The sequence below is a fragment of the Myxine glutinosa genome, chromosome 12 (genome assembly GCF_964187855.1).
Source record: "Myxine glutinosa chromosome 12, kmMyxGlut1.1, whole genome shotgun sequence".
In the NCBI taxonomy this organism is placed as follows: Eukaryota; Metazoa; Chordata; class Myxini; order Myxiniformes; family Myxinidae; genus Myxine; species Myxine glutinosa.
The window spans coordinates 23411510-23436855 of record NC_136272.1 but is presented as its reverse complement, the minus strand read 5'-3'; the positions used below and the strand labels follow the sequence as shown (position 1 = coordinate 23436855).

At 42.8% G+C, this 25346-nt stretch overlaps 2 protein-coding genes across 2 annotated transcripts in view; one reads left to right on the top strand and one right to left on the bottom strand.

The window, feature by feature from the left end:
• The window catches only part of GTPBP2 (GTP binding protein 2), a 41311-nt gene extending 39010 nt beyond the window's left edge, over positions 1 to 2301 (top strand). Inside the window, exon 12 of the mRNA XM_068133049.2 lies at positions 1229 to 2301. Coding sequence (XP_067989150.2) covers positions 1229 to 1423 — 195 coding nt within the window. The 3' untranslated portion in view covers positions 1424 to 2301. The remainder of the gene's footprint in view (positions 1 to 1228) is intronic.
• Positions 2288 to 24290, bottom strand: POLH (DNA polymerase eta). The gene is given in 10 exon segments (XM_078766572.1): positions 2288 to 3596; positions 7258 to 7430; positions 7536 to 7601; positions 8574 to 8697; positions 8863 to 8982; positions 13680 to 13783; positions 17329 to 17501; positions 17796 to 18031; positions 23948 to 23993; positions 23996 to 24290. Coding segments are annotated over 10 exon segments (2025 nt in total). The 5' UTR covers positions 24168 to 24290; the 3' UTR covers positions 2288 to 2785.
• Positions 24291 to 25346: the final 1056 nt, after the last annotated feature.

Sequence of the window (25346 nt, the reverse complement as noted above, 5' to 3'; positions counted from 1 at the left end):
GCATATGACCTTAAAAAAATGTGCACTCTGCATATGTATGGGTATGGGATCACGTTTTTGAAGTTTCGTGTTTATCGGATAAGGTTCGTTTTTTTTTGTTTTTTTTTGTATACAGAATCGAGGCTCGTGAAAGAGCTAACATTTATCACAAAAACAAATCAAAGCGACAAACAAACAAAGTATATAAAAAGGGGAGCGGTAGACAAGATGGGGAGAGAAGGGGAAGCACATAAACACATTTGAGAGCAGAGACATCAGGAATGTGTGGGAGGGAGAGGGATTGGTGGAATGGTGGAAGCTGGCCTCCAAAGCCAGTCGCCGAATGGGCATCCTCCGTCGTGCGAAGTCCCTCCCTGGCACACCTGAGCTCCTCACCACATACAAGGCCTCCATCCGCAGCTCAATGGAACACTGCTCTCCCCTCTGGGCTGGCTGCCAAACCTGCCTCTGGTTTGCCTCTGCCTCTGGGCTGGCTGGCTGGTTGATTTTCTATCAAAAATGGCTGCCAAACCACGTGATCTACGGCATCATCATTTTCAAACTACAGTATATGCAACAGTGGTGTTCGATGATATTTGTAAGATTTCCCATCGATAGGGTAAGTGGTTTCAGAGATATAATTATGTAATATTTTTCTTCAATCCAATATGGCTCCCACACCATGTGACCAATGATGTCTGTGATTATCTTTTAATCGCCATGCCTCGTCAATGACACACAGTTTCCAGTCAATCAATTCGGTAGTTTGGGAGAAGATTTTTGGTTCAATCCAATATGGCTGCCAAACCATGTGACCTACGATGTCATAAATTTAATATTTCAATACAAGAGAGTCAGATCATGTGCATGCAATTTCAGATTTTAGCACAAAGTCGTCAGCGAAGTGGTGTGAATCGCCGGGGATGAGAGTTGAAATGATTGACGAGATGATTGAACTTGAGGAACACCTTCAGGGTGAACATTTTTATTCTGATGATGTGAAGCGCTGGTTGTCAGTCTGTCATGACGTCATCACAAAACGACTTGACCGGTGGCAGAAATATTGCGTGATTATGTTGAGAAATAAATATGTGTCATGGTAGAATAAAGATTGATCTTGTTACCTATCTTTGTTCAAATCAAATATCTTTGCCTGTTTTGGAGAAATTAGGCATTACTTTAAAGATGCCCTCATATAACGATAAGGAAACCTATTGGCAAGCAAATGAATGGTTGTGCTTGTGTACAGGAAAGCCTGCGCATGGGTGACAAGGCCAGTGTGACAATGCGCTTCATCAAACAGCCGGAGTACCTGCACATTGGAGCCAAGCTGCTGTTCCGCGTGGGGGCGACAAAGGGGATGGGACATGTTACAAAGCTTCACTCTCATGTCCGAACAGCAATGCACACTGCTGTTCTGGCAGCTCCTGAGCGTGTCAAATGAGATTTCTAGATTCGTCGGAGGCAAATCATCGGAATCGACCGGGGAACAGTAGGAAAGCCAACACCAAAGGCAGAATCGGATGTTTTTGTTTGAGGTAATCTTACACAAATTTGTCTTTGTTTTTTTTCATTCGATCTGAAGTGTTCCTATTATTGTTTTGCTCTCACCGATCACTTTAAGGCTGTGGTTTGTGCTGCTTTTAGCTTTATCTCGTTTTCCAAATGCACGTCCAGTCTCTCGTCCGATCGTTCAGTACTCGGGGATTATACAGTCCGAAATTGCGCATTTGCTGTTGAGTTTATCGCGGCCGGATTGAAAGCGAGGTTCGTACTGAATTTTTTAAAAAGTTTTAATTATGCACTTGTACAGCAAAGATTCATTAAATTCTCAACAAAGTTTGTAGTTTTACCTGTACAATAACTGCCTTGTCATTTTTTGTGGTCTTTACTGTTTTTCGGCCAAGGCCGAGTGAAGCGAGGTCATTCATTCCTGGCACGTGAAATACCCTGCAACCCATGCCTGTGGAAAACTGTTTTTTTTTTTTTGGAACGCCAGCTACATTTTACATCCAATCATCGTGTAACTTTGTTTTAAAAAATCGTGCTCTTATGTTGAAAGTTTCATGCCAATCACTCAAGGAGATGTGGAGAAAACAAATTTAAAAGCCGAGGGCAGGAGAAAAAAAAAGTGAGGGCCTCGGGCCGACGTTCCACATGCTTAATGATGGTTGTGCTTGTGGACGCTCATCACAAGTTTTTTTTTTTTTTTAAACCTGACCTGAAAATTTTGAATCGATTGTGGTTTGTCTCAAAGTGCATCACAATGATTCCATCCAAATGTATGCTGTGTTTAAAAATAAATGTGTTTTCCTGAGCAAATTGCTGATTTTATTACATGGTAAAAGCAAAGTGCATTCTGGAGGAAGAAAGGAAGTAAATGTAAGCCCCCCCACCAGAATAAAATCAGCTTAAAGCTGAAGCATATCTGTCGACACAAAGCGAAGTAACAGCACAATGTCGTGACCAAGAATTGAGATTTACGGTCAATCCAAGCAGCAGGTCTTTCAGAGGGATAGGTTATTTTAAGTAGGCCATCTCATGTACTTGTACTTTCATTTTTGCAAGGATTCCTCGATGCTTGAAAATGATGCCCTCCAAGGGTTGGATTGGATTGACACCACTCATTCGAACAAATAGTTTTTAAAAACTAGTTTTAAAAATAAACCAGTTATGTATATAAAAGCCTCTCACTAGGTCGACTGCGTTAACGTTTAACCATTTCTTTATCAAGTTCCAAGTGGACAAGTCGAATCCAACTGGAGAGGTTTCCGATCAGGCAAGACTCCAGTGAAAGATTGTGGCTTTAGGAAGATTTTTTGAAGAAGGAATCGAGGGTGTGGTTACCCGAGCCTTTTTTGCGTTTTGCTGGGGGTGCAGTACGTCGCTTCGCCCGGTGGCTCGCTGGCGTCGTTCCAGGTTTCTCATAACTCGCTGAAAAAGTCTTTTGTAGGCTCTGTGCAAAATGGAAGTCCGAGTGTTCAGGCATTTCCCACATGGATACGGTCTTTCCACACTCGTTGCAATTTACCATATCCTCTGGGCTTATGAAATTAACACCTTGCTCTTTTGTTTTGGACAGAGTATCTATGATGCCACTCTCTTGATGTAGATCCTTACAATAATCAACTTCAGGGAACCGATTACTCGATCGAACTGCAAAGTCTGGAGTCGATTTGATCGAGTCATCGTCCACAGTGGGGCTGATGGAGGTGTTCGTCACAGAATCCTCCATGGTGTCTGGGCCTTGAGATTTAGTATTGTCATTGTGTGTTACAGAAAGAGCTTCCTTCCTACCAAAGGAAAAGCATTCACCTTTGCAATTGCCGTCCTTTGCAGACTTATCTTCCCCGTCGTCAAATGACATGTTGGTAGCTTGACCGTACTGCTGTTTTTTGGCCGATGCTCTTTGAAACAGCTCCGCTATGCCAATTGTACGCGAGCCACGATCTTTAACAGACTTGGGTGAGGTGCCGAAGGTGCTTTCCATATTGGGCGAGTTGGGCAGCAAGGGCTTTGCATTTGCACTCAGATAGCCAGAGATCTCATTGGTACCACCCACTGCGACCTCCGAGAACTTGCAAGCAGAGACATGCAGGCAAGTAACAGCAGGGGACCTGCAATAAACGAATACAAAATGATGACGAGCTGCTGGCTTTGTCAAGGGAAGTGTTTATGCATCAATATATTGTCATTTGCAACATCCTATGACTGAAGCCATGATGATTGGTTTGCATAATTATGAAAACGACAGCACCGAGGGAAAATATGAAAGAGAACATCTTCTTTAACAGACAGTATTAACCCACCTTTTCTTATGGGGTTGGCTGGGGAAGCTTCTTCACCCGAGTTTTCACGAACCGGCTGGCCAGGTATGACGTTTGACTAGTTACGGTAGGAATTTGTAATTTGTTCATTGTGCTGGCGAGTTTAGCGCCGTTGATGCAGTCTTGTACACTACCTTGTATGACATGTCCAAGTACTGCAAAACTGGAGGTTCTTGGAAGCGTTAAGGCGATTTTTGTTGTACAGTGTTTTTCTGGTCTCAGCTGTACATATAATTCAATTGAAATTAAAGAGACTTTGAAGGTCTTTATATAAAAATGAATCAAGAAGTTTACCGCTCTAGATGCTAGTGTCTAACATGATCGAATAATTATTCGTGCCAGTTGTTTGTGTCTATTATGAAGTCCTTAACGGTAAATTTCCTGTTTGGAATGATTTTCCATTTTGTTTGATTAATTATCCCATTCTTCTTTGCACATACGTGATAGGGACAAATTCCTGTTAAACTACAAGTTTGTTTTCCAATTGATGTTCAAAATATAACATTCAATTGAAATAAAGTTTTTATTTATTTATTTATTTTTGTATATACGCAGTATTCCATCAAGGCAGGTTGGTGGTCTTGCATCCCTTTATTATATTTTATGTGTCCGTTTGTTTTTGTGTTTTATGTGCTAATCTGTTTAATGTGCTAGCTCTTACACGAGCCTCGATCTTGTATACAAAATAAATAAATAAATAAAAGACCGAGGCTCGTGTAAGAGTGAGCACATTAAACAAAAAAAAAAGAAAAGTCATAAAACATAAAGGGAATGGGAGACAAGAGGGGGAGAGAGAGGGAAGCACACACGCACAACAACAGTAGAGAACAGCGACATCGGGAGATCTGTGGAAGAGAGAGGGTCAGGTGGGGTTGGGGGGGGGGGGGGGAGAGGTGTAGATACATGGAATGAAAGAAATTGACACTATGAGGAATATCAGGAATCAAGTCGGAGATCGAAAAAGGTTGATTTGGGGTGTATTAACATGGGTAGAAAAGATCAAGGTTTTGGGTGGGGAAAGATAAGAGATGGTGGTGAACAGCTGTTTTGAAGACCTGGAGGGAGGAGAGGGATTGAAGAGGGTGAGGGAGTTTGTTCCAGAGGCGGGAGAAAAGAGGAATGAAAGAGTGAAGGTGAGCATAGAGTCTTGATTTTGGCAGTTTAACCAGAAGAGAGTTGCTGGCAGATCTTGTGCGTCCTGAAGGAATATTTGAGGGAGAGCAGGGGGAGCTAGGCCGGATAGGAGTCTGTAGAAGACAGAAAGACCACCAACCTGCCTGTGGTGAGGGAGTGAAAGACCCTCAGAATGAGCTTCATCGCGGGAGAAGTTGTTCCTCGGTCGTAAACTGACGTTTGTAGACAGACGGACCGCGAGACAGAAGTTAACCAATGAATTAACCACGTTTTGCTTCGCGTGTGCGGGGTTATCACTTACACGGAAAACCACTCCGTCTCCTCACCCCTCTTTTCCTTTTAACCTATTTCAGTTGACTGCAAGAAAAAGGCCTCCCTCAACTTGTATCAAGGTTTTGGTAGGCTCATAATGTCGAGTGTGGGTTGAGCAATCATGGGAATTGAACCAACAATTGATACACTGATTCATCGGACCTGTTCAGAAAGCCTAATAACAGATAAGCATAGCAATGATGACAGTGATGCACACCTGGGTGGATGTGTTCGAGTTGCAAATGATTGTTTTAGTACAAATGTGCATCATAAAGTTGACTATTTTAGTTTTCCTGTGGTCTTGTATGCTTTTCCGTCTAGGAATGTACCGGTTAGGATCAGTTACAATGTGTTTTCATCTCAGCTTATTAGATTTCGTGCCAAGAAGATGTATTCCATTATGTTGGATGTTGGAGAGTGGTTATTGTGCTCATAGTTTGATTGGGTGATGTGACAATGTTTTTATATGTCATTGCAATTCATCTCTTGTTTAAGTTTGGTTTTCATGTAAACAGGTTGCTGTAGCATTGCAAATTGCGTGAAACAATAAAAATAAATAGAAGGCAAAAAATTAATTTATATATATATATATATTTCTTTCTTTCTTTTGTCAACTGGAAGTGCGTCACGAGTGTTTCTCGGAATGGGAACTTCATTATAAATCGAGGGCCTGTGTATCGATTTGTGTGCTGTGGATTGCTGTGTACTAAGGCTAACCCCCGCTCTAGCAGGGAAAATGGCCTTTAAAATGCATGTTGTTGTGTTGTTGGATTGCTGTGTACATTCTGTGATGGCAAGGTAATAAATAGAAAGGTATTTCTGGATAATGAATATATGGGTTGATGTGTGTGTTTGTATGTGTATGTGTGCATGGTTTATTTCTGTCCTGCATCTTTCTTTCTTTCTTTCTTTCTTTCCTTCTTACTTGCAAAATCGAAGATTTTTCAAGTATATTGGTCGGTTGCGTTTGTTATTCTGTCCGTCTGTTTGTCACTCGCCTACAGGTCACAATTCTACACCGATCGTCATGAAACTTCACCAAGTTGTAGAGGTCGTCCCAATTGAAAAGCTTATTGATTTTGAGGTCAAAGATTATTTGGAGGTCGAATTTCTAAAATCGCCATTTTGCATCCGATTGACTTGAAAATTGAAGAGCATTTGTATATTGTCACTAAATTGGGAAACCAAGTATTTTTGAGGTCAAAAGGTCAAAAGTCAACTCAAGGTCAAACTTCCAAAATCATCAATTTTCATCTGAAAAATCATCACTTTTCATCCGATTGACTTGAAAATGAAACAGCAAATGTATAGTGCCTCATTGAATTGGCATACCAACTATTTTAAAGGTCAAAGGTCAACACTCGGTCAAACGTCTAAAATCATCAATTTTCATCGAAAAATCGTCACTTTTCATCCTATTGACCCGAGCTTTGATCAAGATCGTCAATTTTGATCTTGATGAAATGGACAATTTGCTGAATCAATTGCAACCTTTTTTCGGGGGGAGGGCGGGGTGGATTTTGCAAGTATCGTGCTCTGCATGACGTCTTATTTATTTTTCTTTGTCTGCAGAGGGGTGAATCTTGCATATAGTTTTAGTACGACTCATTTGGCTGAGCCGGGATGGGCTTGATGGCAGAAGTGCAGCGGCTCAAACCCGAATGCTGTCTCAGTTCTTCCCGATTTCTCCATCTTTGTCTGTTTGGATTGCCCGATACTCCAATGCTGTAGTCGGTCAGTTATTTGATTGCAGCACAAGCACATTTTCAGATCATATGCCAAAACTCAAATGGATAACCTTGACTTCCGTTCTCAGCTGTACATGTAGGTGGCTGAATGAAGCCCGAGTAAAAAGTTAATTATGGTCTAGAGTAAGAGGTTCAAACTTACATAGGCTTCATGCAGTACTCACACATGTACTCAAACATTTCAATATTCCATACTAGCAGACTACCCATTATGTAACACTGACAATAGGTTGGAGAGGTTGGTCAGTCATTCTTACCACATGCCTTGGCCTCGGCCCGCGGTGTTGCATGGATTGAGGAGTGCAAGCGCATCGGCGGAAATCTTGTTTGCGTCATAGCGGGTCATGGCGGAACAACGGGAAAGGGTGCCATTTTGACCTTTGGTCTCCATGCGCACACCCACTGTAAGCTGCTTCGCTACACGCTGGTTCTGAAAGAAATGTGCACGCATTTACCAACACGACTGGTCGTAACGTTCGCAAAGATTCCTAACTGACACTATTCTTCGAAAGGGGAATTGAACACCGAAACTCACAGTTTCTTTATCCTTGACAAGCCGCTCCTCCAATTCGGTAGCAAGTTCTTTGAGCCAATAGCGGACCTGAGGATGTGGAAACTCAAAGTGAAATCAAGACCATGGTTTTGTCCAGAGGTCATGTTCCAGGTTGAACAGTTAACCTATTTTATCCCACTGATTGGCCGGATTTGAATCCGGACCTGAACCAAAATCTAATCGGCTTGTTCTCGTCACCTAACCAACTCATCCACATAGTTTTGGCCGAATCAGTCCACGACGTTTTGAAATGCCATGCTAGGTATCATTTTTGGACCTATCTCTCAATGGTGAGGAATCTCTTAATATATGAAAAAATTCTCGTATCCAGATTTGGAGTTTCACCAAAATCTAATCAATTTGTTGTCCTTGCCGCACACCCAACCTCTCCACCAAGTTTCATCTGAATCTGTCCATATATTTGTGAGATATCCTGCTCACAGACAGACAGACAAGGGGTGAAAACATAACCTCCGTTCACCTTCAGTGGTGGAGGTAGTTATGGATTGTTGAATTGCAGTCTGTTTGCTCAACACACTATTCCCATTGCGTATCCAAATAAATAAATAAATAAAACTCCCAGTTGAAGGCCTCCATGGTTGAAACGCTAGTCCTGAGCCTTTGTCCTCAAATTATCTCAAAATTGGTTGTGCCTCTATAGTTACTGCAACAAAAGATCCCAACACATTTTCATTAACCCCGTTAATTCACCCCGGATCCACTTTTTTGAAATACCGACTTCTTTCCTGTAAGTCCTAGCAGTGTCAATGTGTTTTTAACCTCTCCCACCATCCCCCAACGCCCCCCCCCCTTCCCAAGCCCTCTCCCTCCCACAGATCTCCCGATGTCCCTGCTCTCCATCTTGTCTCCCACTCCCTTTATCATACGTTTTATGTGTCAGTTTGTCTTTTTGTGATCAATGTTAGCTCTTACACGAGCCTCGATCTTGTATACAAAAAAAATAAAAATGCATTAGCTCAAAACAAGAGCAGCAGAGCAATGACCACCCATGAGCTAAACCTTCTCTCTGGTATCCAACGCCTCCGGTCCATTGAAGTTCTTGCTGCATCCGATTGACTTGGGCAGGTTACGGGGCCGAATAGGTTCAAACTCCAATCCGCGGCACACGTCGTACAGCCAACCGCTGATGGGTTAGGGGAAGATGCAAACTCTACTCAAATATGGTGCAAGTGACGAACTCCGATATGCATCGCCTGCACGTGTCAACGCAACAGACAACGTAACTGTCATTGAGAAATTGGTAAACGATAAAACACAACAAAACATTGTTACCTCCTTGCTATCTTACCTAATCTTTTCTCCAAGATGGCCTTCCAGATGGTACTTAGAATATTGTGCAACATCACCGATGAACTCCACACCCAGCTTCTCTGAAACTGATGTTCCAAGCTTGCCTCCAAGATTACGACTACAAAACATAAGAGTGAAGAAGAAAACAGCATGTTCGTTTTGAAACAAGCCGATATGAAAAGGTGGTACATAAAGGATGTATTCGGCCGTGTCTCACTCTAAACTCTGCAAAAAATTCTGCCAGTCTTAAAGGACTTTCATGCAACTGTATGTTTATGTGAATGGATTCTTCTTCTTCTTCTTCCGTAGCAGCAGATGGCTGTGATTAGTGTCATTGGCTGGGGATGGGGGATGGAGGCGCTGATGCAATGCTGGCTGTGCCGCTGATGCAATGCGTGGGTTAGGACAATCGTTTGTAATTTATTCAGAATGCATGCGATAGCTCGCTTCCTCTTTAAGGACACAGTGGGATCTTTAACGTCCACTAATTAATGCCGGCAGACGGGACACCCAGCGAGGGATGGCGTACACACAATGATGGATCACCCTGCCTGTGAGACACCAGGATGACAGTTTGTAACTGGTTCGAGATTCGTACCCAGGCTAGATGGTAAGAGGCGAGTGTGCGTACTTCTCGGCGAGACCACAAAGAAATAAACCCAGCTATAAACTGGCATCTTGGTGTTTTGCAGGCAGGATAAAGCATCAGTGTGTGTGTGTGTGTGCCAGCCTGCAGATGGACAATAAACTAGAGGATCCGTCCACCCCACTGTTCGTTGGTGGATGTAAAAGATCCTACGGTTAAAAAAAACCCAAAAGAGACAAAAAAACAAAACAAAGAAAAACAAGAGGGGAGTTATCACTGGCATCATGGTCAAGTCCAAATTACTGCACCTTCAGGCGAGCATCCTTTGTCAGAGTAGCAAGCCGTTCAGGATTGGTCTGGCCGCCAAACGTGTCGCCATTTGTGACAATACGTCCAAAGATTAGGGGCCTCTAATTATTATTATTTATTATCTTTATGCATATGTTGTGTGCAGGAGACGAGATGGAAGGGAAGTGGTGCGAGAATGGCGAAGGGTAGGCAGGGACAAAAATACAAGTTTGTGTGGAAAGGGTGCCTGGAGGGCGTGAATGGTGTTGGTGTCCTGTTTTCTGAAGAGTTTGTAGACAGTGTGGTGAGTGTGACTAGAGTGAGTAAAAGGTTGACGATGGTGAAAATGATGATTGGAAAGCTCTTGGTGAACGTCATCTCGGGATATGCTCCGCAGGTTGGTCGGAGCAATGAAGAGAAGGACAAGTTCTGGTGTGAGATAGAGAAGCTGATGGAAAACGTGAAAGATGAGGAAGTTGTTGTGGTAGGAGGAGACCTAAATGGACATGTGGGAAGGAGTATGGATGGTTTTGAGGGAATTCATGGGGTTACAGATATGGTGTGAGGAATGGAGAAGGTGAAAGGATTTTGGAGTTTGCTGATGGAGCTGGTTTGTTGATTTGTAATACTCAGTTCCAGAAAGCGGATAATAAGCTTGTTACATACACGTCAGGTGGGTCGACGACAACCGTTGACTACCTGATGGTGCGTAGGCGAGATAGGGGGCACCTCCGGGACACAAAGGTGATCCCGGGGGGAGGAGGCTGTTTCACAGCACCACTTGGTTGTCTGCGACATAAGGGTGAAAGGTGCGAGGAGAGAAAAAAGGTGTGAAAGGTGGGTGAAGTACCAACCAAGAGTGAAGGTATGGAGGTTGAAAGAGGTGGCAGTGAGGGTGGCATTAAAAGGGAGGCTGAGTATGGTAGAGGATGATGTGGTTGAGCTTGAAAGTGGTTGGATGTCAATGAAAGATAGTCCGTTGGGAGCCGTTGGCAAGGTATGTGGATGGACAAAAGGACCACCGAGGCACTCGGAAACATGGTGGTGGGATGATTAAGTTGGAAAGAGGATTGACAAGAAGAGGAAGAAGTTCAAGGAGTGGCAGAAGGCGGAGGGTACGGGGGCAGAAAAGGCAGAACATGAAACTTATAAGGCAGCCAAGAAGGCTGCAAAGACAGAGATCGCAAAGGCGCAGGAGGCATGTAGGAAAATGTTCGGAGAACGCTTGGATTCGGAAGAGGGTCAGAGAGTGGTATTCAGGATTGCAAAGCAGATAGCGAAAGAGGTGTGATGTGATGGGGGTGAGTTGCTTGAAGGAGGAAGTGGGACAAATCGTTGTGGACCCAGATGGAATTAAAGGAAGATGGAAAAGATATATGGAAATGCTGTTGAATGCAGAGAATGAATGGGATGGCAACAGAGAGTAACCCAGTTTTAGGACCGGCAGAGAAGATAACCGAGAAGGAAGTTGACGATGCGATAAAAGCAATATTAAAAAAAACACCTTTTAGAGGCCATTTTTCCCCACAGAGCGGGGGTTGGCCTTTTTCGGGCACCGTGGTTGTTGTTGTTTTTGTTGGTCCCCTTTTTGAAGCAATGTTTCACGGCCGGATGCCCTTCCTGCCGCCAACCCTGTTCGTCGCCTTTTTACGACAAACAGGGAATTACCAGTGTACTGGTACTCAATTTGCCGACCTCGGAAGGATGACAGGCTGAGTCAACCCCCTGGCGTTAATTCAGCGATTGACCGGGATTCGAACCCAGGATCCTAGAATCCTAAGCTGGCACCCTAGCCGCTAAGGCAACTGCTTGGCGTTAAGCCAACTGCCGCTAAGCCAACTCAACCAAGAAGGCTGCAAAGAAAGAGATCGCAAAGGCGCAGGAGGCATGTAGGAAAATGTTCGGAGAACGTTTTGATTCGGAAGAGGGTCAGAGAGTGGTATTCAGGATTGCAAAGCAGATAGCAAAAGAGAGGTGTGATGTGATGGGGGTGAGTTGCTTGAAGGATGAAGTGGGACAAATCGTTGTGGACCCAGATGGAATTAAAGGAAGATGGAAAAGATATATGGAAATGCTGTTGAATGCAGAGAATGAATGGGATGGCAACAAAGAGAGTAACCCAGTTTTAGGACCGGCAGAGAAGATAACTGAGAAGGAAGTTGACGAAGCGATAAAAGCAATGAAGAGTAGAAAAGTGGGAGGGCCGACGGGAGTTGTGGGAGATATGTTGAAGGCAGCGGGAAGTTGGGGTGTGAAGAGAATGACAGAGATCTGTAATCTGGTGGTGAAAGAAGGCCGCATTCCAGTGGATTGGGAACTGAGTACCCTCGTCCCTCTATACAAGGGGAAAGGTGACCCTCTGGAGTGTGGCTCGTACCGAGCGATAAAGTTATTGGAGCATGGAATGAAGGTATTGGAAAGGGTGTTGGAGAGGAGGATAAGGAAGAAAGTGAAGATCGATGAAATGCAGTTTGGATTTATGCCAGGAAGAGTAACGACAGACGCGCTTTTTATTGCAAGGCAGTTGCAGGACAAGTACATGGAGAAGAGGAAGAAGTTGTTTCTTGGGTTTGTTGATCTGGAGAAAGCATTCGATAGGGTTCCATGCGAAGTAGTGACATGGGCATTGAGGAAGTTAGGAGTGGAGGAATGGTTGATCAGAGTGGTGATGGAAATGTACGAGAGAGCATGCACAGCATTAAGGACGAAGGACGGGAACAGTGGTGAGTTTGAGGTGAAGGTGGGAGTGCATCAGGGGTCGGTACTAAGTCCACTACTATTTGTAGCTGTGATGGAGGTGCTGGCTCAGAACGTAAAGGAGGGTTTACCGTGGGAGTTGTTGTATGGAGATGATCTGGTGTTGATTGCGGAAAGTATGGATGGACTGAAGGAGAAGATGAACAAGTAGAAGGAATGTATGGAGACAAAAGGTCTGAAGGTGAATATCGGAAAAACGAAGGTGTGGTGAGGTGGAAAGAACAGGGAAGTGGCCGTGTGTTGTGTGTAGGAAGTGAACTCCATTCAATGTACAATGTGCACTGAGTGGGTTCATCAAAAATGTAGTGGTCTGAGAGGGTCATCAACCAGCGTGGCAGCTACATTCAAATGTAAGGTGTGCACAGAGGGAGCTGCAGATGGAGGAAATGTTGAGTTGGATCTTGGAGACGGCGTGAAACTGGAAGGTGTGAAAACATTTTGTTACCTAGGAGACATGCTGAATGGAGAAGGTGGATCAGACTCGGCAACGGTTGCTAGAGTGAGATGTGCATGGAAGAAGTTTCGGGAACTGAGTGGCGTGCTGACGAGGAGGGGTGTGTCGTTGAAGCTGAAGGGAAAGGTGTATGCTGCATGTGTGAGAAGTGTTATGATTTATGGTAGCGAAACATGGGTAATGAACGTCGAGCAGCAACGAAGGCTGGAAAGGATGGAAATGCGAATGGTTCAGTGGATGTGCGGAGTATCGTTGAGAGAGAGGAAGACAAATGATGAATTGCGAAAGATGATGTGAATAGAGCCTGTGATGGATGCTGTGAAGAGAAACAGGTTGAGATGGTTTGGTCATGTGTTGAGGAAGGATGAAAGTGACTGGTTGAGAAGAGTGATGTAAATGAATGTAGAAGGGAGTGGAGGACGGGGAAGACCGAGAAAGACTTGGCTAAAGATGGTCGAAGAAGAAATGCGGGCAAGGGGGTTAACAAGGGGAGATGCAGAAAATAGGGCAAAATGGAGAAGATTGTCATGGGGACCGCAAGGCTAACCCCAGCTCTAGCAGGGAAAATGGCCTTAAAATGCCTGTTGTTGTTGTTGTTGTTGTTTATCTTTATGCAAAATGGCAGAAGACATTATATCAATGATTTTGGTTTCACAGATTACTTAGAAAGATGAAATCATATTTGTTTGTTGCTGGGATCCAGCACTGATTAACTGTTTGAAAAGCTCACATTTTGCCAAGCGGTAAAGTTGAGAAAAGCCCAGGCACCGACGAGTGTGGAAGGATTGTTTGGCGGTTCGGTTTGTTTAATCCACATGCAAGTTTTGCCAGCATCTGGGAAAGTCATGGAAAGGAATGTACAAAAACAAATTAGGTTGGGGGGCAATAATTAATATAAAAATAATCAATGAAATGACTGAAAAGTTTGATTCAACAAGAAAAACTATTTAGAGTCCTGAATAGCCTCGTCGTGCGACCACTGTCAACTCACAAATAAAATGGTGCCAGTTCAAATCTGAAGTAGTACTTATAATTAGTGGTAGGCTGATGTATCGGCTGGGCCTGCATATCTGACATTATCGGCATCAGCCAATGATGGCGCTTATATGGCTAATACTTAAATGATCATCAGATGATATATGGCCTATACTTAAAGCAATGGGGGATATATATATATATATATCTATATATATATATATATAAAATATAATTATTATAATAATAATAATAATAATGTATATTATAAAACAAGTGTCCGTCTGTCTGTCCGTAAACTACTCCCTCAGTTTTAGGGCTGACCCCGCCAAACCTTCCGTGGAACGTTTTGTGGTCCCAGCAGATGTTGTAAGGTCGGGAAGAGGTTTCATAAATTCCTCAATAAAATTATGATTTTGAAATTAACTCGATACCAAGCTGCTCCAAATCCGGAAGTGAACACATGACGATAATGAGCTGATTTGATATCTCAAAACAATCGTCATTTATCACATTATTTTGTTGTCGTATCAATTAAAAATTGGAATGATGCTGTTTAGAATTAACACAATTATGATTTTGAGTTTCCAACCATACGGAACAGCTCCATATCCGGAGGTAACGTCAGCACGGATTGTAATATTTGTTTATGTCACGAGTGTTCGTGAAATTTTATTTTTTATGTTAATGCTATTTAATTTGTGATTGGAGTTATGCAGTTTGGAATGAAAATAGAGATATTGAGTTCAAGTGAATGACGGTCTGATGCTACCCACAATTGTAACCTGAAGAAAAATCATATGTCCACCATTTTGGTAAGCCCAAGACATCTTCGGAAGCGTCATATTCACAATCTATATCTAAAGCTTGGAGCCAATAGTCGTCCTGGGACTTGTGAAGGCTACAGTACATGTAGGCCTCGGGCTTCAGGGCTCTGATGTCAACCTATGGGCCAGTGCAATTGGAATTACCTGAGCTATATAACCATGATGTATTATATATGTACACTAGCTGAGGTACCCGGCTTCGCCCGGGTTGAATAAGAATAATACAAATATATGATGAAAAGAACATGTATATTTTAGAGCAATATCACAGTACATTTCCTACATGACGTTTTTTCAATTTTCAATTTCTCAAAACCTTTGGGTATACAACATTTCTGGTTTTCTTACGTGGTGCCAAGACAAAGATTGCTTGGTTTTCCAACCCTTGAGCAGCCCACGTACAGCTGGCCATGGGCAAACACTTGTTCAGTGAAGTTCAGGCCTACAACCTTCATTGATTGCCCCTGCGCCCTGTTGATGGACATAGCAAAACATAGCCCGATAGGGAACTGAATCCTCTTGAAGGAGAATGGAAGGTCAGGTGGAATAAGTGGTATCCTTGGAATGAATACTTTCTCTCCTCTGTATTGTCCTGAGAGGATGGTTGCCTCTAGGACATGCGGCATCATTTGCTGGATTGTCAATCGTGTTCCATTACACAGCTTTGGTGGATCAAGATTCCTTAGAAGCATGATTGGTGCTCCCACCTTGAGAATCAACCTGTGTGTTGGGAGTCCTTGAGGCTGACGACTGTTGAGAAACTCAGTTGGGAGGTTTACTGCCTGATCTTCATGTCACTTTGGCAAGAGAATCATAATTTCTTTCATGACCGGGCAGCGAACGTCATTATGTGCGACATTACGTCACTCCTACGGACGTGAAAACATTTGTTTTCCTTAAAAATATATTTAAAATAAATAAAATAGTACATAAATTAACAATAAAAGAAGCTAAAAAACAATTTAAAATACAATAAAAAGCACATTAAAAATATATAAATATGTACGTACAGTATACTGTACGTACATGCAACCGCTGATTCTCATTCAAAACAGAGGCGACGTACAGTATTCCTTTACTGTGTCTGTGTTAGCCATGGGTCCGAAGAAGGATAATGCTAGTGTTTCCAAGCGTAATGTGGTTACGATGGACGATAAGGTAAATCTGATTAAAAGGTATGGAAAAGGTATGGAAAAGGTGGAAAAGTGTCGGTGATAGCGCATAGACCTTATCGCGAATCGGAACCGCAATGCGTCATGGGATCGGAAAGGGGCAATAGCGCCGCCACAAACTACACCATGGAATTGCAGCTGGCCCGGTTTTTTAAACCATTGATATTAAAATAAAAAGTAGCCTATAACCACTGGAATTTTATGCTGATTCCAAATCTGTGTCTAAAACTTTTCTCCGATGTGTAGTTCTTGAGTTATAAGCGGACATCCAGACAGACACACACACACACACACACACACACACACACACACACACACACACACACACACACACACACACACACACACACACACACACACACACACAGACACTCCTCCTTTATTTATATAGATAAGCATTAGACATTTCTTTGCTTCCTGTATGTAACCTGGGTTATTTCTGATTTTTTTCGGAGCAACTGAGGCGGTGGTCTGTTGCCTATAGACCACCAAAATAAAGGGATGTGTCAGAAGAACATGTTATATACTTGGAACAACATCGCCTGTCGGGTGGATACTCTGCTAGTCGGTTTAATGCTCCGTCTGAGCACATAGCTCATGATGCTCGAATCACAGGTGAAAATCCCACAGACTGTGTGGATTTATCCAACTAGGGCATGCCCGTACGTGGGTGCCCGTTCCTTGCCAAAAAAAAAAAAAAACGCTACCCGTACGCTCTACCCCGCCCGTACGCCCGTACGCCCGTAAACAAAAAAAACAACGCTCTTCGCTTCCGCCCTTCGCTCTGACTGAATTGGGAGAAATAATGCGCATAAGAAATCGAGAAATTATTATTTTCTCCGGAAGAAATCGAATTACGAACCGCAATGGCGCACGCGCTCGGCTCGGCTCGCTCTCACATCGGCCACGCCTACGCAACAACGCGTTCTGTGATTGGCTGCCGGAAGTGCAGTCTTCACTGTCCGGAAGGTCGCAAATCGCAGTTACGATGAATCGCAAATTAGTTTTAATTAGTTTTAAAACATAGTTTAACGGCAACATAGTTTTCCAACGTGAAATAAATGAATACGCTCTCAAATGTGCCGTCCGAGGCAGAGTCTGTTCGCCACGTTCGGCACACGTGATAGCTCGCTGCTCTCTGATTGGTTGAATCGTTTTTTGGACATAGCTCGGTAACTACTTCTCCGATTAATATGAAACCTTGAAAAGGCACATCCTCGGGTCCCCAGCAATATACCTGGCAAGTTTCAAGTATATCGGACCCGTGGTTGTCGAGAAACAGCGGTCACAGACATACAAACATACAAACATACAAACATACACACAGAGATTACTGGAATTATAGATAGATATCCACCAACATCAAACAAATTTTAAAGTGGTGCCGTAAATTGGTGTGTTGAACCTTGTTGTGAGCAATTCCAGCAGAACAGCGAAATCCTGTCTCTGCCTCAATTGCTGCCCTCATTTCTTCAATGATAACAGCCCCAATGGAAAGGTTCAGGTCCGCATTGCCCCATGCTCCGTCCGAAGCCATCAATTGCAGCCAGGTCGTCACACCATGCAACCTGCATGCCTCTGCCAGATACGAATAAACACCTTATAAACCGTATACATTGTGATTTTATAGCTATTCAAAGCCGTGCTTATGCAAATAAGCAAATTCTCCAGCGTGAACTGTGACGTCTGTCTTGCGGAATATCAAGTACCTTCAAGAATGTGAAACTTTTGGCCGCTCCCACCAGCCAGAGTTCTCAACCAACAATTTGTGCAAACTTTAATTGTGCAAAGTGACTTACGAGAATTACAAAAAATACTTTAACACATCACAACTTGCTGACATCATCATTGCTGACATCAAAACTCACCCACCTTTGGCCTCTTCACAGTCATTAAGAGGTTCTTCTTCCTCGCATTCATCATCCCGTGGCCATCCCTCCACAAATGTTCTGGGCAGCTGTGAAGGGGTGGGCACGTGACCCTCCATCTGCCGGATTTTCTCCTGCACCTGTGCTGTCAGTTCCACATATGCCTCGTCGATGCTCGCACGTTCAATTACGGCATACTGTGACATCACGTCAATTACTTGTACACTTGCTTCTCGATACCTGCATCACCAGGGTAGTAAGAAACATCACGGTATAGTTGTGCAGAACCATGATAAAAAATATTAACAAACCCCTGACAATTAAGTCATCTTTGACAAACTACCACAAGCCCATAGTACAAATAACACGATATAAAAAAGGAAATAAAGGAAGCCTTTTATTCTTGTGCTGTTTGAAAGAGTTCAGAAATGGGAGATTATATATAATCCTTAACAGAAAAGAAAGGAAAGGAGGAGAAAAAAAAAAGAAAAAAAAAAGGTGGAGACGGAGACTTTCCGGGAGTGATCGAGGCAGCGGTCTGAATGATTTTTTTTTTGTCTGAATGATTTTTGCTTCACAAGTTATCAATCAGTGACCACTATATTCGTCATGGGTGTGTGTCTGTGTCTGTGTGTCTGTCTGTCCGCAGCATAACTACCTGATGATATCATCCGATCTTGATGAAACTTGGGTGGGAGGTTGATATCATGATCTAGTTGTGTCCTGCCTAGAGTGGGCGTATTGCGGACATTGTGGGCGGAGCCACGCCCGAAAAAGATGTCTTTTTAGGGGGTAATCGATTTCAAGCTACATCTTCTTCGAGGGGTTTGGTGGAATGACAGGGGTTTCGGTATTTGGTTAGGCCAATGTCATGTGTCTAGCTCCATGGAGCTCGATTTTTCATTTTCGCCCCAAGGTCAAGGTCACGAAATTTAGAAAAGTCGATTTCTGATGGTTTTATTACATTGTTCGCTTCCTGAGAGGGTGAAATGTCGTACATGATCTTATATTATCACATACATCATGAAATACAAGTTTTCCAACAAATTTCAGAATCCTCGACCTTTGACCTTTGAAGGTCACAAAGGTAAAATTTTCAAAGTTGTCGGAATCGAACCGGATTTTCGGTATCGTGTAGCTAACTAATCTCATAACTGATTATACATTATTTTCTATCTCATTTCAAGGTCAGTAACCTTCGTTTTGACATTTCAAGGTCACAAAGGTCAAATTTTCAAGGTTGTCGGAATCGAACCGAATTTTCGGTATTGTGTCGCTAACTAGTACCATAACAGATAATACATTCCTATTTATATATTTTCAATGTCGGTTTTGACCTTTGTCATCGAATACCGCTCGCTCGTGAACCATCGTCGTCTCCTGACTTGTTTTTTTTTAAATTTTCCCATAGGTTTGGATTAATTTGAAGCAACTTTTATTTTATTTTTTATTTTTTTCTCTCCGAGGAGCGTTTCCATGCTTCAGGGTGAGGCAGACAGACAGCATTGGCCTAATATATGAGGCTAATACTCTTTCTAACCACTGACTGACATGACAGATGGACTATTTGACTAACTGATATTAATGTTCAGTACCTTCTGGGTGTCGGAGAAAGCTGAAATTTGGTGTGACGACAAACATCGAAGCCAGTACACTGGGAAAAGTCACAGAACAGTTGGAAAGTGGCCGTAAATGAAAATTTACGTAAAAAACCGTAAATGTATACATTTTTTAAAACCTCAATGAATATCTAGCATTTCAAAATTGTAATTTCTATAACTGTAAACTGTGCAATAAAAATCTGATTGCAAATTTATGAAAAATCCATAAACTCATCTGCAATATAAATAAATTAATCAACCTAAATCTAGCAGCAGGTTGGTGATGTTTGCTTATAATCAAAAAGCTTTTATTTATTATATACTTATGTACAAAGCACGGTTTGTTATTGCTTACACAATGTGTATTATGTATAACCCACTAGTACATATATATATATGTAAATATATATATATATATATATATATATATATATATTTAAAAAAAAAAAAATTATATATATATATATATATATATATATATATATATATATATATATTAGGGTGGGCTTCAAAAAATCAAAATGCAGATTTTCTCCGGGACATGGTCTATATTTGTTCCTTTTGGTGTCAAAGGAAACCACACCAAATTTGAATGGAATCCAATAATATATAGGGGTGCCACAGCAGTGATGAATTTTCCCCCATGCAAAAATAGGAATTCCCATTTTTTGGGCTGTATATACACAAAATAAATACATAATTATATATATACATTAAATATAATATTAAAAATAAATATATAGTAAATATACATTAAATAATAAATATACATAAATACACATTATACATTATATATATAGTTATATACAATATATTATACATACAGTTTTGAGACTTCCTATGATCACTATCTGGGCAATTTTCATGCATGTTTTGTACAGGTTCCCGGGGTCAGGGGTACGCTTTTTTAGTGTGTAATATGTAGGCCTAACTTATTGACTGTGGCTCTTTTGTAGAGAGTGACCCTGTGGAGTAAGAATTAACAGGATTTTACCCACATTCTTGCTTATTTTGCAGATATGGCATGTGCTAGTACCAGTGTTTCATTGCAAACTCGGGCTCAGGATAATGTGTATCTCATTGGGTCCACTCTGGAGATGCCATCAAAGGTGCCAAACTCCCGACTGTGCATCAATCTCTTGTCCTGTTTTTCCATCACCTGAAGAAGGAGAATCGCACTGCCCGGGAGAGTGCAACCCTCACCATTGAAGAGGTTGTGAAATTCTGGGAAAAAGCTCACCTACCTACAACGACGAAGCAGCACTGCATCCATCGTTTGGAGAGGCTATATGAAGAATGGAGGAGCCTCCAAAAAGGTGCAAAGCGGGGTGGTGCGACCCAAGAGAAAAAGGAAGCATCCTTCAAGGCCTCCTTGGAGAAGACGTTTGATCTTAGGCATGCAGATTCGGAGGCCATAATCACCAACCCCGAGGACAGGAAGTTTCTTCACGATCAATTCTCAGAGAGGAAGGCTTCAATGGGATCTGTAGACACTGTGTTGGAAGCAAAAACGAAGCGAAAGAAAGAAAGGGAAGAAAAGGAGAAGACTAAGGCAGAGAAGGAAAATAAGAGACAGGAAATGGTCATGAAGGGTGCTACTGCTATGGAAGTCACAGACTCAGACTCTGACTCTGAGACCACGGCACAGGCTGGTTCTTCATCATCTGATGGTGGGATATCTCGTCCCAAGAAAAGAAGGCCTATCAACATTGTCACTCCTGAAGTCGCAGCTTCTTTGGATCGTACGAAAACAAGTGACCGAATGGCTGTCCACAACTTGGCATCCATTTGTAGAGCAGTAGGATGGGATCCTGCAGAGCTGGCACTGAACCGATGGACAGTGCGGCGGAATCGCATGATGCATCGATGCAAAACCATGGACGAAATAAAAGAAGCATTTCATCATAATGTGCAGGGTCCTTTAGTGGTCCATTGGGATGGAAAGCTTCTTCCCGATGTCACTGGAGATTTTGTGCATGTGAAGGTGGATCGTCTTCCAATCCTTGTGTCCAACCAGTACCATGGAATGGAGCAGCTGTTGAATGTTCCCAAGTTACCTGACGGGGGAGGAGAAGCTATGGCAACCGCTGTAGTGGACACACTGAAGAGCTGGAACCTTGTGGGCAAGGTGAAGGCTTTGTCTTTTGACACAACGGCCAGCAATTCAGGTGTTCGTGGAGGGGCTGCTGTCCTCATTGAAAAGAAGCTACAGACTGAACTACTTCATTTGGCTTGCCGCCATCATGCGCACGAAATCATTCTGGGAGATGTTTTCACCACTCTTTTCGGTCCTTCATCAGGCCCTGACATCCAGCTTTTTAAGCGGTTTCAGGCGAAGTGGCCGTCCATTGCCCATCACCAACCAAAAAATGGATTCACAGATCCTGATACGGCAGCTGAGTTTGCACAGAACAATGACATGATGGATGAAGCTCTGGAATTTGCTCTTGTGTGTTTGAAAGATCAGCAGCCACGAGATGATTATCGTGAACTCCTAGAACTGACTGTCATCTACATGGGAGGAATCCCACCTCGTGGAATCCGGATCATGGCTCCAGGAGCAATGCACAGAGCCAGATGGATGGCAAAAGCACTATATTCACTACAGGTGTTCATGTTTCGGTCAGAGTTCCACTTGACACTTCGAGAGGCGAGAGAACTCCGAGCCTTCAACATTTTTGTCTGCCTTGTGTATGTACAGGCTTGGTTTCAGGCTCCACAAGCTATTGAGGCTCCCCTGAATGACATGAACCTCTTCAAGAAGTTGGAAAAGTTTGAACAAATCAATCAGAAGATGGCTCAGGCAGCCTTGAAGGCACTTGGCCGCCACACGTGGTACATGAGCCCAGTACTAGTGGAATTTGCATTCTTTGACACCAGAATTGACAAAGAAAGCAAGATCAATATGATTGAAGCATTGAAAAATGACGGTGAAAACCCCTCTCCAAAGAGACCAGCTATCAAACGAGGAACCGCCCTGTCAATCGCTGGCCTCAAAACAAAACACACCAAGCATTTCTTCAGCATCCTAGGGACCCAACTGATTGGATGGATAACGATCCTGGTTCATGGGAGCAAGAAACCAGCTTTCAGGAAGCAAAGAAAGCCGCCAGTGGCTTAGTCGTGGTGAACGACAGGGCAGAAAGGGGTGTCGCATTGATACAAGACGACAATAAGCTCCTTACAAAGGATGAAGAGCAAAAGCAAGCTCTGCTCCAAGTTGTTGCTGCTCACAGGAAGATGTACCCCGATGCCAAGAAGGCAACAGTGGTGAAACAGGCCCAGAAATAGGAGTTACATTTCTCATTATATTTGGGTTTTTTAATATTATGTGATATGGTGTCTCTTCATTTTATGAACTGAACATTTGGATTGTTATCATTGAATTTGAGTTTTCATAGCAATATAGTGCTATTTGTGCAGCTATTGTAACTTGTGTTTGCTAGAATACATAGAAAGTGAGTGGAGGGTGGATTTTCATAAAACAAACTTCTGGTTTTGCTTTCGATCCATATATAGAAAAGTTTTGTAGACACCTTTAGTTTGAAGGCTGATGTGGCACCCCTAAATAAAATCAGATTGCTTTCATATTTGGTGTCTTTTCATTTTGGAACAAAAGGAACAACATAAAGCCATGTCCCAGTAAATATGTAAAAAAAAATATTTTGAGCACCACCCTAATATATATATATATATATATATATATATATATATATATATATATATATATATATATATATATATATATATATATATTTTTTGTATACTGAATCGAGGCTCGTTAAAGAGCTAACATTTATTTCACAAACAAATCAACCAGACAAACAAAATATATAAAAAGAGGGAGCAGAAGACAAGATGGGGAGAGAAGGGGAAGCACAAAAACACAACATTTGAGAGCAGGGAGATGTGTGGGAGGGAGAGGGCTTAGGGAAGGAGGCGTGGGGAGGGGGGGGGGGGGGTGGGAGAAGTATAAAACACAAGGACACCAAGGACTTCCAGGACAGAAATTGGTATTTCAAAAAAGTGGATTTGGGGTGAAATTAGCAGGGGTAGAAAAGATCAAGGTTTTGGATGGGGGAAGATAACAGATGGTGGTGAACAGCCGTTTTAAAGACCTGGAGGGTGGACTGGGATTGAAGAGAGCGAGGGAGTTTGTTCCAGAGGCGGGAGAAAAGAGGAATGAAGGAGTGAAGGTGAGCAGAATGTCTTGATTTTGGCAGTTTAACCATAAGAGGGTTGCAGGCAGATCTTGTGCGACCTGTAGGAATATTTGGGGACAGAGCCCAGAGAGAGCTGGGGGGGGGGGGGGGGGCAAGGCCAGAGAGGAGTCGGTAGAAGACGGAAGACCACCAACCTGCCTGCGGTGAGTGAGTGAAAGGCCCTTGGAGTTAGCTTCATCACGGGAGATTCAATGATTCTGAACGCTTTGGTTTCAACAGCGTGAAGACGAGCTAGGTGTGAGGGAGGAGCACCAACCCAGAGGGGAGAGCAAGTATGTATGTATGTATGTATGTATGTATACACAAAATAAGTCAACTGTTGCGATACACACCTTGTCAGATCAGCCTTGCCATGTGCTTCAGGAACACTCGCTAATTTATTGTCGGACACAGCTTTCGGGCATCATCACCTCGCATGTTTCGCGTCACGCCAAATGCCCGTGCCTCATAACTCACCGCTATTATACTGCACACGAGAGACGGGAATTGAAGAATTATCACGTTCTGCAAAGTAAATAACAGTGAATGCACAATACGTGCACACATACACATGTACACTTCATTTTTGACACCATATTCCACGTTGCAAGAACCTCCACCAATAGTACTCAGAGAAGGCCAAGTTGAGGGCCAGATTGCATTTAGTTGGGTTTAACAAGAAGTAAACCAACTGTAAAGGCGGATGACAATGGCACATTGATGGTAAAGGCGGATGCATCACTCAAATTATATTCCAGTAGGGAAGAACCATCCTTACGGACAGGATAACTCCCCCAGAATTGGTGTATGTTGATGATGTCGAGTCAAACGGGGGCTGGGGTGCGGGGGGGGGGGGGGGGGGAGGAGGTCGCCAATCCTCTCCGTCTCCAAGACTATTATTTTAATGGGATGGTGTATTTTTTGAATTTTAGTAAGACTTGTAATACCCTCCTCCAACTCGGAGCGGCACTACACGATGCATATTTACCTAAAGTGACATGGAGTTCTCCATTCACCCTGAATTTCCAGAAAGATTAACTCTTCTTTTTTTTGTACCCTCTAAATCGTCACCCATCAATGAGAAAATTTAAGACAGCTCTTATATCAGCAATATTTTCTTCCACTTTGTCAGGCGGTAATGCAACAATTGTATTTAACGTTTTTGATTGGCTATGCAATATGCATCACTTTTTTCATCCCACTTTCTCAGAGGCAAAGTCTCTAAACTTACTGTTGATCGTTATATCTGGGGAGGGAGGGTCCAACGGTTAGCGGACCCATACAAAGCCATCATCTGATTCCGTGTTTACATTTTATATGATTCCAAATGTGAATAACTTCAATCACTGACCGAATCCCAAAGTTTGAAAATATGAAATATGACATCAGACGTAATCACATCACCCTGTCATGTGACCAGATCCTCATCTCTGATTGGTATATGTTTGAGGGGACATACATACATACATACATACATACATACATACACTGTTCGAGACGGCTTTGCCCTATGGGCTACGCCGTAAAAATGTACTCTGTCAGGCAGCCATTGGATGCATCCGAAACAACTACATTTAGTTAGTAATAAATGATTATATCACCGTGCACTAAATGCAACTGCCTCTATTAATATTGTTATGGACCGCGGATAAGATGTTGGTTTGCCGAGCGGATGGCCCCGCGGCCTAACAGTTACCCCGACTAACCCGATTCCCCAACGTTGGCCGGATCGCGCCACAGGTATTCAATAGG